Raw genomic sequence first — 17,503 nt, forward strand, 5'->3', positions numbered from 1 at the left:
TCTCAGAAGTGGGGAGAAGTACAGTTGGAGGATTCAAGCTCTGAACGATAGGATTTTCCCACCCGGAGTATTCTTCAAAGAGCTCTCACCAGAGGACGGAAGTTCCACGTGTTTATGTTGAGCAACTGCAGGTGGTGGGCGGAGACACAAGGGCCACGCCTCCCGAATGATACCATCCCTATTGGCTACATGGAGCGCCAAGCCCGGTCCAAAGGTGCTGGCAGTGTGCCCTGCAGCTGCAAGCATGGCCTCTCCACGGGCCCGAGCCCCCCCGCCGGAGATACCAGAGCAGAACTGCAGGTACCGTGAGGTTCAGTACTGGGACCAGCGCTACCGGAATGCGGCTGACTCTGCCCCCTACGAGTGGTTCGGGGACTTCGCCTCCTTCCGTGCCCTCCTGGAGCCTGAGCTGCGGCCCGAAGACCGTATCCTCGTGCTAGGTGGGTAGTCCCGGCGCTCCCCAGCCCAGCTGGAGCGGGCTGGAGCCGCCCGGCCCTGTCCGCTGTCCTCGAGTCTGTTTGTCCCTCTCGGGAGCCAAGATCCAGTACTTTCAGAATCTCGGCAGGATTTAGCCAGGGCAACGGGAGCCAAGAGATTCTTAGTCCAAGCTCCCCCCGCCCCCCGCCCCCGGAGAAAGACAGTCTCTGAGTCTGAGTTTGTAGGTATCCTAGGACCCTGTTCCAGACCCTCGGGGAGACAGCCCCGAGCACTGGAGAGCTCAGAGGACCTAGTTCAAGTCCCAGTGCTAGTTGGCTGTATGACTTAGGACAAGTTGTGAACTCAGTTCTGAGCTTCAGAGTCACTTCTACAAATGGAACTGCGAGCTCAAGGCGGTTGAGGAACGTTCAGGCACCTCGAGCACGATGCCTAGCATTTACCTGTTAGCGCCATGGGGCACCGGAAGCCACTGTCACCTGGAGAGACCTCTCTCCACACTCCCAGCCCTACCTGAAACTTGGTCCTATGTCCCATGTGCAGTGAGAGCGAGGACAGCGCCCTCTGAGGTCGGAGGGGAGATTGCAGCCTAGCGTTTATCTGTTACCGCCATGGACACCGGAAGCCACTGTCACCTGGAGAGACCTCTCTCCACACTCCCAACCCTACGTGAAAACTTGGTCCTAGGTCCCCTGGGCAGTGAGGGCGAGGACAGTGCCCTCTGAGGTCGGAGGGGAGATTGCAGCCAAAATTGGTGGGATTCTCCACAGCGAAATGTACAAATGCAGGGGTGCAAGGTGGGGCTCTGAGAGGTCCAGCTGCACCCTGGGGTTCTCTCCCACCGCCAGCCTTGAGGGCTCCAGTGAAGTTTGAGCAACAGGTTTCTTTCTAATTTAGTTTTTATTTTGGTATTTGTAAAAGCATGTATATGTTTAAATGAAATATTTCATATATATATGAGACATCTATAATACAGTATATGTGTAAAGTATAAATTATAAATCTAATGCGTTTGTATACCCTACTCAGTTTGAGAAATAGAACATTCCTAGGACTAGAAAGGACGTATAACCTAGTGCTTAACTTGGACCCTGGAGGGAGTTAATTATGTTGAAATCTTCGCTTATGTAAACTTAGCTGTGGAATCATGGGTAAAAGCATAGAATCTTGGCTGTGCAATCATGGACAAAACACCTAAATTGCTGCACTTTCATTTTCTCGGCCTAAAAAAAATAAGAGTACTTATTTATTGGCTTTTTTAAATGATTGAGTATGAAAGATATCTGGGACAATGCCTAGCAAAATAAAAGGCCCCAGGTATATTCAAGGTTTTCTGTGTGGTCCCCCAAACCCCTTCTCCCCAGGGGTAAAAACTCTCTTGAATTGTGTGCTTTTAAACCATTGTATTTATTTATAAATTTACCATAGATCTATGTTTTTCAAGCTTTGGTGTCCATCAAAATCACCTGGAAAGGTGGACCCCACCCTGAGATTCTAATTCTAGGGATGGTCTCAGGTGGGCCTCGGGATTCTGTACTTTCAACAGGTCCACAGCTGATTCTCATGCTGGTGATTGGCAGAATAACTGCCTTAAAATCTGCTTGACCGGGAGGTATCCTTTTCTGGATAGAGGGGAGAAAAATCTAAAAATCAGAGGAAAACTTTCCTGGCAAGATTCCCCAAATCTAAGAACAGGACTTATGACTTGGGAGTACCTTATGTTACATTCCACCTCAACAAATGTAAGTGGAGCACCTGGTAGGTGCTAGGGAGTGTGCTGGGCCCCTTCTAACTTATTTAGTCCTCATGACAACGCGTAGAGGTGAGTGATAGTTATTAGAAGACTTACTCTAGGTTAGGAGTTAGTAAACTTTTTCTGAAAATGGCCAAGTAGTAAATATCTTAGGCTTTGCAGGCTATTTAGTTTCTGTCACCACTACTCAGTACTGCTGTTATACTGGAAAAGCAGCCATAGACAATACATAAGTGGATGTCTTATGTACTGCTGTGTAGCAGTAAAACTTTATAAAAACAGGTGGCAAGCTGGATTTGGTTACCTTGCTCTAGGTCATTGTCTCAGGTTGGGTTCCCCAGAAGCAAATCCTAAGATGAAGATTCACGTCCCAGTCATTTATTAGGAAAGTGCTTGCAGGAGAAATTGGTAAGAGAGTGAGGGGACAGGGAAGTGGGAAAGGCCAAGCAGGATTGTGATCATAGGCAAAGCATCCCTGAGGGTAGTTTCAGCCCGAAGTGTCAGAGATGCAAAATGTCAGAAGCAAACAGGCCAGAACCTAGGAGCACTCCACGGGGATCGAATCAGGGCACTGACAGTGTCAACTGTCATGCAGCGGGTAAGTGGTGAAGGGTGCCATCTGGCTCCAGGGCTTCTATTTCTCTCGTTGCACAACACAGATGGGCATAGAGAGGCATCTGAACTCTGTTGAGACTGATAAAATGGCCACATTGTGAATGAAAGCCTAATGGTCATGCTGTTGTAGCTAAAGACGGAATGTCACTACCGAAGGTGAGTAGACCTCTTGAAAACTGGGAGACAGTTTAGCAGAGTGGTTTAAGAGCTTTGGTTCTGGTGTGAGACAGACCTGTATCCAAATTCTGGCTCTACCACTGATTGTGTGACCTTGGGAAAGTTCCTTATCCACTTTGGGCAGCCTCATTTTCCCCCCATCGAGAACATGGTAATAACAGTATCTTCTATATGGAGCTACCTTGAAGATAAACTGAGAGAATTCTTATAAAGTGATTAGCATAGAACCCAGTGTTCAGTGACTGTTAACTATCATTATTATTGAAAATAGGAGTCAGAGGGGCAGTTTATCCAGGACTGTCCAGAGAACAGAGTACCTTGCCTGAGGGCTTGTGTGTCTGGTACCTATGGCTGGAAGATCTTCATGGCAGATGCAGGCGTATGGCTGTCCCAGCTTTGCCAGTATCATGCAACTCTGATTCTCTCTCCTTGTTTGATTCTAATCTGGCTTCAATTTGTATTTCCTATAGAAAGAGAAGGGACTGACCAAAGAGGATTGACAGCCTACTCAGTCCCTGTGATGGTTATTTTCCTATTATAAGTTAATGAATTGGCATTTTGGCTTACACATCTGTCTCTTGGTATTGGGATAGCAACCACATAGCTCTGGGCTCCCATGTAAGAGGTTCTTGGATGTGGCTCAGTTCTCCAGGGCTCTGCTTCCCTAAAGCTTCACCCAGGAAGGCAGTGACTTTCCCAAGACTCTTCTTAGTTGCTAGCCTCCAATTACTAAAGCAGCAGGATCAGAAATCACTGCTTTGTAAGCATGATTGGCTCTGTGGTCAGGTTTTGTTCTCACTTCATCCTTAGTAAAGTTCTCTTGGAAGCTGCCATTCCTGTACCAAGGGGAAAAAAGGAAGGAAATTTGGGTTTGTCCAGTTGGGCAGAGCTCTGAGGGCATATGAGGTCAGGTGTGGGATGGTGAAGGGATCGTGGGTCAGAGAACCCAGTGGAATTTCAACCTGAACTGACTTAGGGTCTCTTGTAAAGCCACCCTCACCTCTCAGCCCATGTGGTGTGTCTCCCCGGGCTTGTTATGGTTCCAGTGTGGAAAAACATGAACTGGGTTTTCCCAGGCAAGATAGTACTGTCCTTCAGCTGTAGGGCCTGAGGAGGAACACAGGAAGGGGCAGCCGAGGACCAGCCAGCAGCCTCTGGGTGCCCTGTCCAGGTGCCAAGCCCTACTAGATTAGGGCTATCCTAACAGCTGATCCTGTGATCCTCTTAGGGAGGCAAATGGGGATTAAAGGCAATCTAATCCCAAGAGCTGGGGATCACCTGTGGGGTCACCAGAACTGTCCTTCAGCTCCATTCCCAGGCTGAGACTGACCACAAGAGGGCCAGCATGCCTTCTTAGAAAGTCACACCTACTGTGTTGCGGATCCATATCCTGTCCTCTAATCTCCACTCCTTCTGTCACCATACTCTGCCCCCCGGGATGGCTTTCCTGGGACTTCCCACCAGAGTGTTAGGATCCTTCAAGACTCTGATTGGGTTGTCAACTTCCCTGAAAGCCTTGGCCGACCCACCAGAGGAGGGGACAGGAGCCATCCTGTGTGTTTTCACAGCCCATCCCTATTGAAACTCTCATCGCATTATGTGGCAATCACGTGAACACACTTTTCTTCCCACCAGAGCATGAGCTCCCTATTCATCTGCAGAACCCAAATGTAGTGCTCAATACATTAAGGAATTATAAGGAATCAGCTCCACTGTATGTCCCCATCGAGTTCCCCTACACTTGTTAATTCTGCCCCGCAAACCGAAGTAGGGTAGTAAACCCTCACATGAAGTCTTCCCAGGGCTGATATCATCAAAGTTTCTCTGAGAGGTTAGGGATTAGGATACTACTACTAGTATTCTAATAATAATATGGTGGTCCTAACGATGCCAGTAGTATTCCCCATTCTGAGTATGAGGAAACAGGCTCAGAGTTGAATGACTTGCCTTGGCTGTATGACTAGAGATATCAGAATCTAGATCTTTGAACTCGGAGGTTCAGAGCTCCTTCAGCTACTCTCCAGCTGTTTTAGTTTTTAAATTTAATGTATCACATCCTGCATGTAGGCTAGGTATTGCCATCTTCGTTTTTCTGAATAGGAAATCTAAGTTCCTGGTATGAAAACAACTTGCCCCTAGTCTACGTAGCTAGGAATGTTAGAGCAGACTATGGGCCTAGCTCTGTATGACTCCAAGGCTCGTGCTTTTTTGTACATGCTGCTTCTCCCTCAGTATGGAGGGTTTAGGCTGAGAGCAAATGGGCCAAGAGAGGAGGGATAACTGGGGAAGTGAGAACCAAAGCTAACCTAGCCCTTGTGCCACCCATCCCGTTCCTTCCCACCGCAGGCTGTGGGAACAGTGCCCTGAGCTACGAGCTGTTCCTTGGAGGCTTCCCTGATGTGACCAGTGTGGACTACTCATCAGTAGTGGTGGCTGCGATGCAGGCTCAATATGCGCATGTGCCCACACTGCGCTGGGAGACCATGGATGTGCGGGCACTGGACTTCCCCAGTGGCTCCTTCGAAGTGGTGCTCGAGAAGGGCATGCTGGATGCCCTGTTAGCTGGAGAACAGGATCCCTGGAATGTGTCTTCTGAAGGTGTCCACACCGTGGACCAGGTGCTAAGTGAGGTGAGGGAGCAACAAGGAGGGCAGACCGAGAGGTGGGAAGGAAGGGATTGGGGTTTCGGGAGATTGGAAGAACTCAAAAGCCGGAAGGAGGCATAGTTTGGAGCAGGTGGTGGGTCACCTTCAGGACCGCAGTTACCTGAAGGAGGGGGTGGTTAAGCTGGGTCAAGATCATAGGGGGCTGGAGTGGCCAGGCTCACAGATATAGATGATTGGCTACTGGGTTGTCACGGGGATGAGGTAGCAGCCAGGTTCCAGATAGGTAACACAGACTAGGAGAGTGAGTAGTTGACAGGAAAGCAGTGCCCCTGCACCTAACCTCATTCCCATGCTCCTGCCTGGGTAGAATATAGCCCTACTCCATTGACTAGGAATTGACTAGGAGCAGAGAGGAGGCTCACTCTTGCCATAGAGAGCCCTGAGCTATGGCATGTAGGGTGGTACCTGCGAGGATATCTGGGGCCATACTGACCTTTGAGAACCTGGCGACGGACTCCTCACCAGTGACTTCTCTGTCTGCCTTGCAGGTGAGCCGGGTGCTGGTCCATGGAGGCCGTTTCATCTCATTGACCTCAGCTGCTCCCCACTTTCGGATCAGACACTATGCCCAAGCCCGATATGGCTGGTCCCTGAGGCATGCAACCTATGGCAACGGTTTCCACTTCCATCTTTACATCATGCAGAAGGGCAGAGAGCTCACTATAGCCCAGCTGGCTGTTGGGACCCAGGTCCTCTCACCACCTAGACCTCCCACCACACCTTGCTTCCTCCGGGACTCAGATCACGAGGACTTCCTCAATGCCATTCAGCTGTGAGGCCAGAGGCATGGTCCTCTGGCCCTCCCTGTCTTTCTGCCCTGGATTCTTCAAGTACTTGTAATTCCTGACTCAGGGCTTAGGGTTTGATTCAAGGTGTTCACAGTCCCAGAGGGCTCATGCCTAAGATAGAGCTGATGGGAGCAACCCCACATGAAACAATACAGCCCAGGTCAAACTAGATCCCAGATCCCAGGTTTCTGGTTTCCTTCTTAGGTTCCTCAGATTTTCCCTGGATTCCCCAACTTCCTCCCTTACCGTACTGAATCACCAGTGATTCATCCCCTAGGGCAAAGCTCAGCACAACCCCTCCACATGCCAGCCAGACTCCGAGACCTGCATCCCTGGGGCCTATTATTGACCCCCGTTCAACTTGGATTTATCCAAAGGAGGCTGCAGACTTGGAATCAAGATTGCTTTATGCTTCTGATTCCAGCTTCAGCTCCAACTCTAGTCTCCTATCCTGCTTGGATTGTATATTTACCCAAGGAAGCTACATTGCAATGAACTTCTCAGACCAGGCTGGCCTGCCTGTTTACTTGGCAACCCTTCCCTGCCAGCAACATGCACCTGAGACTCCCAAGTCTCTGCCCCCTCCCCAGAAGGGGTTGGAGCCATTTTAGCCCGGCTCCTGAGCAGACCAAAGCAGTGGTCACACACACGCAGGGAGGTCTGTGTTTATTCACACACTCCTGGTACAGTGAGGATGGAGGAACATTTACAAAGGACACCCCTGGGTTGAAAACATCTCCAGGGCCACGGATGTCATCCAAAGGTGCCGAGCAGTCCTCACTTGGGTTCCCAGGGGCAGGATGCAGGGGTCCAAGGTAAAATCAGACCTGGGCCCTTGGGAGGTGATACCTTGAGAGGAGGGGTCTGCCAGAGAGTCGCCTGGGGTCAGGCCTGAGCAGACTGACCATGTGGTTGGTTACCATGTTGGGGGCTCGTTCCATCTCAGACTCAACACCCATCCTATCTGCCAGGCGCAGAAGAGCGTGGCCGAGACTTGGGGGGGGAGGGAGGGAGGCACGAACCATGAGGGGAGCCAGTAAACAAAGAGTCGGATATAAAAATACAAATGTGCTGAGGAAGTCCCTTAGAAAGAGGCTGAGGCTGGGGTCACGCCAGACAGGGGTGGGAGTGAGGGAGCGGCCTGGAGGGCTGGGCAGGTGGGTGGGAAGCTCATGCAAATACGCAGCCACACATCCCTGGCTGCGCGCGCGGTTCGACACGGGCCGGCAGCCGGCTCTGCAGACCAGACCGGCCGAGAGGGGCGGGGCAGGGGAGCCGTGCGGGAGGGGGCGGGTCGGGGGCTGAGGGCCGCGGGTCTCTGTGTCCGTTCCGGTGTGCGGGGTGGGGCTGCGGCCCGAGGTTCTAAAGTGCATGAGCGCGGCGGCGGGCTCCGGGCCGGTCCGCGCCGCCGCTACCGCCGCCGCCGTGGTGCTGAAGCGGACAGCTCCGGAGTGCCAGGCGGCGGCGGCAGCGACTCCAACCCGAAGGCGGCGCGGCCCTGCAGCCCCCGCCCGCGGGCGCCTGGGCCGGGGCGGGGGGCGCCGGCAGCCGCATAGCCGGCCCGCGCTCCTGGCCGCTGCGGGGCTGGGCCCGGAGCCCGCCGCCCGAGCCGGCGCGTCTACACTCCGGACGGCGGCTTCTCCCCCATCCCCTTCAGCACGTCGTCTATCCGGTCATCCTCGATCACCACTGCGCAGGGAGAAAGCGCGTCAGCCGCGCGGCCTCAGGGGGCGGCGGCGGCGAGAATGGGCCCCGCGTCCTCGCGCCCCGAACAGCTACTTTCCGTGGCCCAGTGACGCCCCTCGGACGCCAGTGCCACAGTGCCCTCCCCATCCGAATTCTGCCGACTGGACCCACCGCCGAGCCTAGCTCCCACAGGCCCTCCTCCCCTCCCTACGGAGGAACGCCCCCTGTTCCAACCAGCAGTTCAACCTCCCAGTCCAAACCCTCCCGCCGCCTGAGCTCTCTTCCATCCAAGCTGATCATCCTTTTGCTCGTGGGAGCCCCCTCTTCAACAGACCCCCCCCTTCTCAAACAGAATCTTCACCTAGTCCAACTCTCTCCCCACCCTAACCCTCTCGCCGCTTGAACCCCTCTTCCGATGCTGGCACCAACAGAGTCCCCTCCCCATGCAAACAACGAGGACAACCGAATCCCTGGCCCCCTGTCCTCTCTCCAATCGGACGTCCCTTCCCACCCGAAGGTTCTTCTGAAGCATCCACCGACTTAGCGTTTGATCCCGAAGAAGCGGCCGGTCGCCCCACGTTCCCACTTCAGGCAGCCCCAAATGCCCCGGCCGGCCCCTCCCCCTTGCCCGGGTGTCAGGGCTCTACTTTCAGAGGTGGCGAGCATCGAATCCGGGGCACTGCGTTCCCGGGAGAGGGGAAGAGAGGGACACAAGACTGCAGCGGGGGCATTCCCCCCCCCAAACCCCGGCCGGCGAGCGGCTGGCTGCGCTGGTCTGCGGCAAGAGCTGCGGGCGCTCGGCGGGGAACGGCAGCCTGGGGGCGCCCGGCGAAGGGTTTCTGGGTCAAGCGGCGACTCCGGGCCCCGGCCGCATACCTCTCTTGGCTCGGCCAATCTGGCCCAGCTTGGGGGGTCGCTTGGCTTGGTTGCCCGCGAAGAAGGAGTTGGTGTCCTGCAGGCGGCAACTGAAGGAGAGGTCGGAGCTCTCGGGGTCGGCGGCGAAGCGGCCCATCTTGTCCTCACTGTAGGGCAGGATCTCGGACATGGCGGGCGCGGGGTGGGCGCGGGATTGCGGCGGGGCGCGGGCGGCGGGCTAGCTGCCGGACCGGCCCTAGCTCAGCAGGGGAGCCGGCGGAAGGATGAAGTCATGCAGCATCCGGGGCTGCCGAGCCAAGCGGGGCCTCCTCCCCCGCGTCTCCGCCTCCCGGGCCGCTGGGCAGGCGGCGGCGGCGGCGGCGGAGGTGGTGATGGGGACCGGGCGGGGGCGGTGCGCGGGGGGCGGGGGGGGCGGCGGCGGCAAGAGCGGAATGACGATGAGCGCCCGACTGCCGCAGAGCGCGGCAGGCGGGGCGCGGTGGAGGTGGAGCGGGCATCGGCCGGGGGAGAGAGGCCGGGCGGGGGAGGGGGCGGGCAACAGGAGCGCGCCCAGCACTCAACCGAGGGCTGGGAGCGTTAGTGGGAGGGTCCTGCACTAGGCGGGAGAGGCGGCTGGACGAATTGTACGGGCCAACGGGTGCAGGATCTGGCTGGGAGAGGCGGGACTGAGGGGTGGGGCGGGGGACGGGAGGGAGACCGGCCCCCGAGGGGCGGGAGGAGGGTCAGGCAAGGAGGCTCTTAGAGGCGAGGAAGGGGAACTGGGAATTGGGGGGCGGGGCGGGGCCAGAAGCCGGGGGGCGGGGGGGCGGGCCAGGGGGGGGGGGCGGGGAGGGGGGGGGGGGGGGGGGGGAAGGTCCCATACCGGTTAGGTGTGCTGGACTGTGCGAACCCGCCGACGCGAGAATAGCTCAGGCGGGTGGGTGGTGTCACCGCGGTTGGCGCGTTTGTGTCGGATTGGTCTTTGGGTCTTAACTGTTTATCTGGAGTGTTTCTTTGACTGCCGGTCTGTGTCTGTGTCTGCCTATCTATGTATCAGTCTATCTCTCTGTGTCTGTATCTGTTTCTGCGCCCCGTATCTCTTTGAGTCACAGTCTCTGTCTACTTCTGTTTCTTAGGAGTGTCTCTACCTTTCTGTATGTCTCCATGCTTGGCCCCCGTACCTACGCGCCACTGTAACCATCTCCTGAGTCTGTGTATTTCGGTCTCTCCTAGGAGGAATCTCGGTAACTGGGCCGACGCGCGCGCACCAGGGCAGACCCCCCACCCCTGCTGCTGGCGCCGAAACTCGAGCTCAAAGCGCCTCCAGTGCACCGCAGTTCTCCTGGCCCTGGAGGTTCCGGCTGCGCGCGCCGTATAGGAGGAATGAATGGAGGCGTCGCGGGGGGCGCCCTGGCTGCAGGTGACGCGGGGGAAGCCGTGAGCGCCTGAGGACGCGGCGCGCGCCCGTGGGTATCCGGAGGTAGAAGACGAGGGACAGAGGGTACGCCCGCCCGCGTTGTGGGGGGTCACGTGACAGTTCCCGCTGCATAGACGGGAAAGGTTCTCTCTCTCCTACCCGCAGCGGGCCGTCTGCAGCCGCGTCACCTGCTTGCTAGCGCGCAGGGGCTCTGGCGCAATCACTGGCCTTGGGGGTGGGGGGAGGTCCCACACTTGGCGTAGCTGACGACAGCAACGATTAGGGTAATAAGCCTCCCGTACATTCAGTCTATACCCGAGGCTGAGGGGGTCTCCACTGTCCCTGAAGCGCTTTACCTCCTTCCCTTCAAATCACACAGTTAGTGAAGTTGCCTGGTGCTGGGTCTCCTTCCTCCAACTCCTCACCAAGTGTTAGTCCCAGGGATGCAGAGGCTAATGCCATGGTGGCTGCCCTCAGGGACCAGGATTGGCGACGGGAGTAGTGCCAGAGAATACGACTGTGTAAGATTCACTCAAGGCCTCAGACCTAGAGGCCCATCCCTATCAAGTCCTCCCCAGCTGCATCCTGCCCTCTGGGATGAGGGCCAAACCTGGAGACCCAGCTGGAATGAAAGGAGCCCTGAGATCTGGAGGGACAAGAGATGCTGAAGCTCAGGGTCACTAGGAGAGAGTCCAGAAAATTCTACCCCCACTAGAGGTTGTCTAGAAATGGGTTCCAATCCTGGCTCTGCCACTTTCTGTATGACCTTGAACTGAAGGCCCCATAATTATAGTTTTAAAAAGTACATTCATTTTGGGGTGCCTGGCTGGTTCAGTCAGTGGAGTGTGCCGCTCTTGATCTTGGGGTTGTAGGTTCAAGCCCCACTTTGGGTGTAGAGATTACTTAAAAATAAAATCTTAAAAAAAAATTCGTTCACGTTCACTTGTAACATTTTAGGAAAATACAGAAACTTGCATGAAACCTTTGACAGATATCCCTCCAAGCTTTTCCTCATCCGTTTGCATAATATGCATACCTCTCGGAGCCTCCATTTTCTAGTCTGAAGCATTAGAGATGATAGAACCTACATTAAGGACAGTTTTGTAGATGAAATTGTTGTCCTGACATGAAGTGGATTGTCTCAGGAGGCAATGAGCTGTCCCTCACCAAAAGTGCTAAAGGGACCAAGAGAGTTCTTGCCAAGCATGAGATAAGAGCGCTGGTGGGGAATTGAAATTATTCTCTTGTCTACTCCCAGAATGAAAAGATTGGAGAAATAACCATTGAACTTGGAATTCATTTGGTTAACTCCTTCTTAAATAATCTTATTCCTGTCCCTGTTGTGTGTGGTAGGTCATGATTAAAGCAAAAGACCTAAGTACAAAATTGTAAAGATACAGAATGATATAAGCTACAGCTATGTTGTAAAAATGGGGGGGGGGGGGAGTGTTCTTTAAATTGTGATCCTCTACTTAAAATTCTGAAGTTCTGCATCACTGTCCATGAGATGAAAATTCATTTTCACAGCTAAAATGAAATTATGTTTGTTTGGACTTTCATGACAATGCATTGAATTTCTCAACTAAAAGTCTCTCAAAACCTAGTGGACTTGATCCATATGTTCTAAACAGAATACTATGCTTTTTGACACTTGAGTAATAATAGCAATTTTATTCAGGTGGAAACTTCAGGCCTGTGTAGTAGGTTGGATAGGGCCCCCCTAAAATTTACATCCACCTGGAACCTCAGAATGTAACCTTATTTGGAAATAGGGTCTTTGCAGGTGTAATTAGTTAAATTAAGATGAGGTCATACTGGATTAGAGTGGGTCCTAAATCCAGTCACTGATGTTTCTGTAAGAGGACAGATGCACAAAGACACATACACACAGGGAAGAAGGCTATGTGAGGAAGGGGAGATAGGAGTTCCTACAAGCCCAGGAACATCAAGGATTGCTGGGATCCACAAGAAGCTGGAAGAGGCAAGGAAAGGTTCTTCCCTAGAATCTTCCCAGGGAGTATGGTCTTGCCCATACTTTTATTTTGGACTTTTCACCTCCAGAACTGTGAGAGAATAAGTTTCTGTTGTTTTAAGCCACTCAGTTTGTGGTACTTTGTTACAGCAATCCTAGGAAACAAATGCAACCTGTTACAAATATTTGGGATTCATCTTTTTACATCTCTGGCGACTATGTTTCTCCTTCCTTAAACTCTCTCTGGGGCCCTTTGCTCTCACCCTGTTGAAGGAAGTCCATACCAGGAGGGTATTTCTGGGACTTATTTTATTTAGCAGAGGCTGATAAATCACAAAAAAGAATAAGGCAGATCTGTGCGGATTGACATAGTAAGATCTCCAAAGCCTGCCAAAATGTCACCAAATAATGACTGTAGAGTGTGATTTCATATATGGGGGAAAAAGTATACACACACATTTATGCATACACACCTACACACACACACACATACACATACACACTGTGTGTTTAGGTATAAATGCATATAAAAGAAAGATCTGGAAGGATACATACTCAACTGCTAATAATGGTTTTCTCTGAGGATGGTACTGGGATCCTTGCAGGTGGAATTTCATCTTTTTATTCCATATACTTATGGAGTATATTACTTTCACAATAAAAAGTTTTTGATGATTTTTTTAAAGGTTTAAAACTAATGATATAGACCATTTACCAATCATTACACTCTGGTCCCAGACAAGTCAATTGACTTAGAAGAAAGAATATTAATTAAGAGCATGGAATTTAGAATCAAATCAAGGATCTGCCTTCTACCTGATGTGTGATGTTGGGTATGTTGGTAAGCTTCCCTGTGTCTTAGGTTCCTCATCTGTAAAATAGGGACAATGATACTGCTAGACTATATCTTATTGGGTCATTGTGAGGATTAAGTAAATTAACATATGTAAAGTCCTTAGGTAAGTGCAAGACAATAGAATTGTTAGCTATATATTCAGGAAAGCATAAGGAAGAAATTAAAAGTAATCTCATCATTAGATATGTTAACATTTTGTTGCTGTCCTTCCGATCTCTTTTTTAAAATCTGGGCTTTTATACATTTTTGCTTCACAAAAATGAGATTTTGTAACCCTTTTACTCCCCCATTTCATTCTATATGGAGAATATTTTCCCAGAGCATTAACTCTTCCTTTCCATCCTTTGTAAATGTTACATTGTTATCCCATTGTATGGTTGTTTGACTTATTCAACAAGACCTCTACTCTTTTTTTTTCTAGTCCTCTAAGCTTTTGTTTGTTTAAAGATTTATTTATTTAATTTAGAGAGAGAGAGAGCTGGGGGAGGGGCAAAGGGAGAGGGAGACAATCCTCAAGCAGACTCCCCACTGAGCACAGAGCCTGAAGCAGGGGCCTGAAGTGGGGCTCCATCCCAGGACCCTGAGATCATGACCTGAGCTGAAATCAAGAGTCAGTCGCTTAACTGACTGAGCGACCCAGGTGCCCCTGTTTGGTTTTGTTGTTATTACAGACCGAGCTGTGATGAATAAATCTTGTAGGGAAAAAATGGTCCCAATATTTTGTAGCTCCTCCAATCAAGTAGTAAATTCTATTTCTCCCTCCCTGAATCTGGGCTTGACCATTTGACTTGTTTTGCCCAATCAGGACATTAGGATATGTGGGACAGGCAGAGGCTTGAAAACTGTTTACATACTGGGGCTTGCCCCGTTTTTTTGTTTCTGGGAATCCTTAGACCACCATATGAAGGAGCCTGGGCTAGACTACTGGAAGAGACACCACATAGAGCCAGGGCCCAGTCATCCCAACTGAGGCCCAAACATGGCAGTGAGGCCATTCAGCTATACCATCCAGCTCTTGCTGAGCTGATGTGGAACCAAAGAACCATCCAATCAACCTGAAGTACATAAGAAATAATAAATGTTTGCTATTTTAAGCCACAAAGTTTGGGGAGGTTTGTTCTGCAGCAAAAGCTAACTAATACAAACATCCTATAGATAATGCTTATTTCCTGGAACAATTTCCCAGAATTAGACTTTCTGGTTCAGAGTATATACACTTACACCTTAAAAAAAAAAAAAAGATTTTATTGATTTATTTGAGAGAGAGCGCAACAGATTGAGAGAACGAGTGGGGGGAGGGGCAGAGGGAGAAGCAGACTTCCTGTGGAGCAGGGAGCCCTTTTTGGGACTCATCCAGGGACCCTGGGATCATGACCTGAGCCAAAGGGAGACGTTTAACCAACTGAGCTACCCAGGCGCCTACACTTACACCTTTTGACTCATATTGCCAAAAAAGTTATATCAATTTATAAACCACCAACAATCTAGAGAGTGCCCATATTTCCCATCTTTGTCAATACTGGACATTAATGTGTCTTGTTATCTTGACGACTACGTTGTCCTTCTAAGTTTAGCATATAACTGTTGTCCATTTCCTCTCAATTCACAATCAATTTAGAAGGGGAAAAAAAAAAAAGACCAAAAGAAAGATTATTTTAGGAATACGAAAAGAAGAGCAGAAAAGATAGAGAGGAAGAAAATAATAGAATGAGAGAGAAAAAAAGACAAAGGTGTTAAACATAGAGAAAAGAAAATAGAATTATAGAGTAGAGCAACCTCCAAGCCTCTCATACTAGGGTATTTAACATGTAATCAGGAATAGTTATGAGCCTAATAAATGATTTGAATCAGGAAAGAGACATGGAAAGGAAATGTGCATTTAGGGCAAGCCTGGTGAAACTGAGAGCACTGTAAAACTAGGTACCAGGCTCTCTCCTAAGTGGTTGCATGTAATTGTCACAGCAACTCTCTGAGACACTGATGACTGTTCCCATTTTACAGATGAAGAAAATTAAGAGTCTGAGCTTTCAAGTAACTTGATAAAGATCATACAGCTGATCAAGATTTGAGCCCAGATTTGAGTCCAGTTCTGTCTGGCTTGAAAACTGATGTGTTTCCCCTTACCTTTGCAGAGAAAATGTGATAGAAAACCAGCAACTAATGTTGGGAGGAAGTATATCCTCCTTTTGATTCCTGTTGCCAAAGTGCTCTCCAGAAAGCAGCCAGAATGCCTGGATTTGAATCCCAGCTCTGCTACTTACTAGCCATGTGACTCTTAGTCTCTCTATGCTTCAGTTTCCTCATCCGTAAAATGGCTTCATAATCACCACGAGGGTAAAAGAGAACCTAGATGTAAAGGACTTACAACAGTGGCTGGCACATACTAAAGTGCTATATAAGCTTGCTATTTCCATTGTGGCATGGAGCAACAGGACTATTTCTAAGGAGCCTGTTGCCAGGAGGTTCTTACATAGTAGCTTTGGTTACACTCACATGGTCATGCCATGGTGGAATTTCCCATGGGCCAGACTGCCCCTGCTGCCACATTCCCCTTCATCCAGCTTTGGGGGTGATAAGGGAAAGAGGTGAGTGCTATGATGCCACATTGTCATCAGAGTGAACACAAACAACTTCGGAAAACTGTCCCAAGTGGATATTCCAAGGCCTTGCTGCTGCAGACCCCAGTATGGCTGAATGTGAAGCTTCTTGCTCAGGGAAGCCCTAATTAACCTAGAACCCATCTACCTGGAGGGAATAGAACAGCCTTCCTCCAACCTTAAAATTCTCATTTCTATCCATAGGATTTTAAAAACAGTAACACAAAAATAGCAGCTCACACATTGAGTGCCCTTTACATGCCAGACACTGTCTTTTGACATGGGTACTATTCTTATTTCAATTTTACAAGTGATGACATTGAGTGTGAATCCAGAATCTTTCATCCTACCTATAACACTATACTGTCTCCTATTTGAGAACATGAAATTGGCGGTGTGTGTGTGTGTGTGTGTGTAAATGCCAAAGAAAGCGATCCAACATTCTCAGCCTGATCAATTCATCATCCACCCCCCTTCTCAGCCATAAGAGCAGCCCATATTAGAACCTCATGCAGCAAGCTGAGGACTGAGGTGAGTGTCGAGAAATGGATTATGGATTTGCCACCATTCTGAGCCTTCTCAGGTCAAACTCATGTACTCTGTTGGGGGAAGAGGGAGGAGGACGAGGCACTTTTTTAAAAACTGTGGCAAAAAAACCCACTAGGCACTCTTTCAGTGCAGCCAACTGCAACACCACCAGGCCTGATTAAGGAATGACAATATGGAAGGCAGATGGCAGATGCATAGATGCCACACTATTGCCTTTCAGTTAAATATTGCTCGGGTTTTTTTTTTTTTTTTTTTCTTGTAAACCTCCCAAATAAAATGGTTTGCTTTCCTCAAGTTAGAAGTGTTAGCACGTCTTTTCTTTAAATATCCGTGCATGACTGTTTTTTTCCCTGCCAATTTGTCACCATCTGTAACCCTCCCTTTGTGAGATGATCTGATGACAACGATTATCTCGGGGAGTAAAAGTGCAGTCTGGAAGCAACGGGGAAGAGTAGAGTCAGAGTGTGGGTTATGTGTGTGCGCTGTCCGCGTGGGCCGTGTGTATGTACAGAAGGACAGTGTAGTTTGTGTGTTGGCTCGGGGTGCCTCGTAGAGGTACAGAAGGTGAGTGTGCAGTGCGTACCCTGTGTGTGTGTCTTGCGTGTGTGTGGACCATGTGTTGGGCTGAGTGCCTGCCTGTGTACTTTGGGTCTGTGTGCTCTCTGGGTAGATGCCGTGTACACAGCCTGTATGTGGGTCGACCCCCGTGTGCTGCTCTTTGTGCGCTGGCTGAAGAGGGGCTGTGTGGACTGCTGCGGGCAGATGATCCTCCCGAAAGCATCATTTCCTAAAGGTGTTTAAGGGGGATGGTGAGGGCCTGCAAAGTGGGGAATGGGGCCAAGAACTATCACCAGGGGTTGGGCCTGGGTCAAAGGCATGGAAATCAGGGGTGGCTTGCAAGAGGGTAATGCTGGGAGGGGGGCAGGCTGATCCTGAAGAGGACAGGGGTCCGGGCGTCACCGGAGGGCGGCCGCGGGCACCGGAGCGACGCCCGGGCACAGGGCGGGTGGCGGGCCGCGGCCGGCGCGCTCCTCCCCCACGTTACCCCCCACCCCCGGGCGCGGCGCCGCGGCGGGAGGGGGCGCGGGCAGGCGGGGGCGGCGGGGGCGGCGGGGGCGGCGGCGGCGGAGCAGCGAA

The 17,503-nt window shown here is 51.1% G+C and overlaps 2 protein-coding genes across 2 annotated transcripts; one reads left to right on the forward strand and one right to left on the reverse strand.

Moving 5' to 3' along the window:
- The first annotated feature begins 145 nt into the window (after nucleotides 1-145).
- EEF1AKMT4 (EEF1A lysine methyltransferase 4) lies at nucleotides 146-6,493 on the forward strand. Its single transcript, XM_034999715.1, has 3 exons — nucleotides 146-440; nucleotides 5,327-5,610; nucleotides 6,135-6,493. Exons 1-3 carry the CDS (start codon nucleotides 167-169, stop codon nucleotides 6,420-6,422), a joined length of 846 nt encoding a protein of 281 aa, XP_034855606.1. The 5' UTR covers nucleotides 146-166; the 3' UTR covers nucleotides 6,423-6,493.
- Nucleotides 6,494-8,052: 1,559 nt separating this feature from the next.
- On the reverse strand, nucleotides 8,053-9,165 carry CAMK2N2 (calcium/calmodulin dependent protein kinase II inhibitor 2). The gene is made up of 2 exons (XM_034999716.1): nucleotides 8,997-9,165; nucleotides 8,053-8,123 (listed from the first exon to the last, which is right to left on the reverse strand). The coding sequence occupies exons 1-2, from the start codon at nucleotides 9,163-9,165 to the stop codon at nucleotides 8,053-8,055; spliced, it is 240 nt and encodes a 79-aa protein (XP_034855607.1).
- Nucleotides 9,166-17,503: the final 8,338 nt, after the last annotated feature.

The sequence above is a fragment of the Mirounga leonina genome, unplaced genomic scaffold (assembly GCF_011800145.1).
Source record: "Mirounga leonina isolate KUSES-001 unplaced genomic scaffold, KU_Mleo_1.0 Mir_115, whole genome shotgun sequence".
Classification (NCBI taxonomy): Eukaryota; Metazoa; Chordata; class Mammalia; order Carnivora; family Phocidae; genus Mirounga; species Mirounga leonina.

Excerpts from the sequence above, each read along its gene's own strand:
- CAMK2N2 (XM_034999716.1), bottom strand. The coding sequence starts at position 9,165 with ATGTCCGAGATCCTGCCCTACAGTGAGGACAAGATGGGCCGCTTCGCC. Across the intron at positions 8,124-8,996 it reads GATTGGCCGAGCCAAGAGAG|TGGTGATCGAGGATGACCGG; the intron begins GTATGCGGCCGG and ends CTCCCTGCGCAG.
- EEF1AKMT4 (XM_034999715.1), top strand. The coding sequence starts at position 167 with ATGATACCATCCCTATTGGCTACATGGAGCGCCAAGCCCGGTCCAAAG. Across the intron at positions 441-5,326 it reads AGACCGTATCCTCGTGCTAG|GCTGTGGGAACAGTGCCCTG; the intron begins GTGGGTAGTCCC and ends TTCCCACCGCAG. Across the intron at positions 5,611-6,134 it reads TGGACCAGGTGCTAAGTGAG|GTGAGCCGGGTGCTGGTCCA; the intron begins GTGAGGGAGCAA and ends TCTGCCTTGCAG.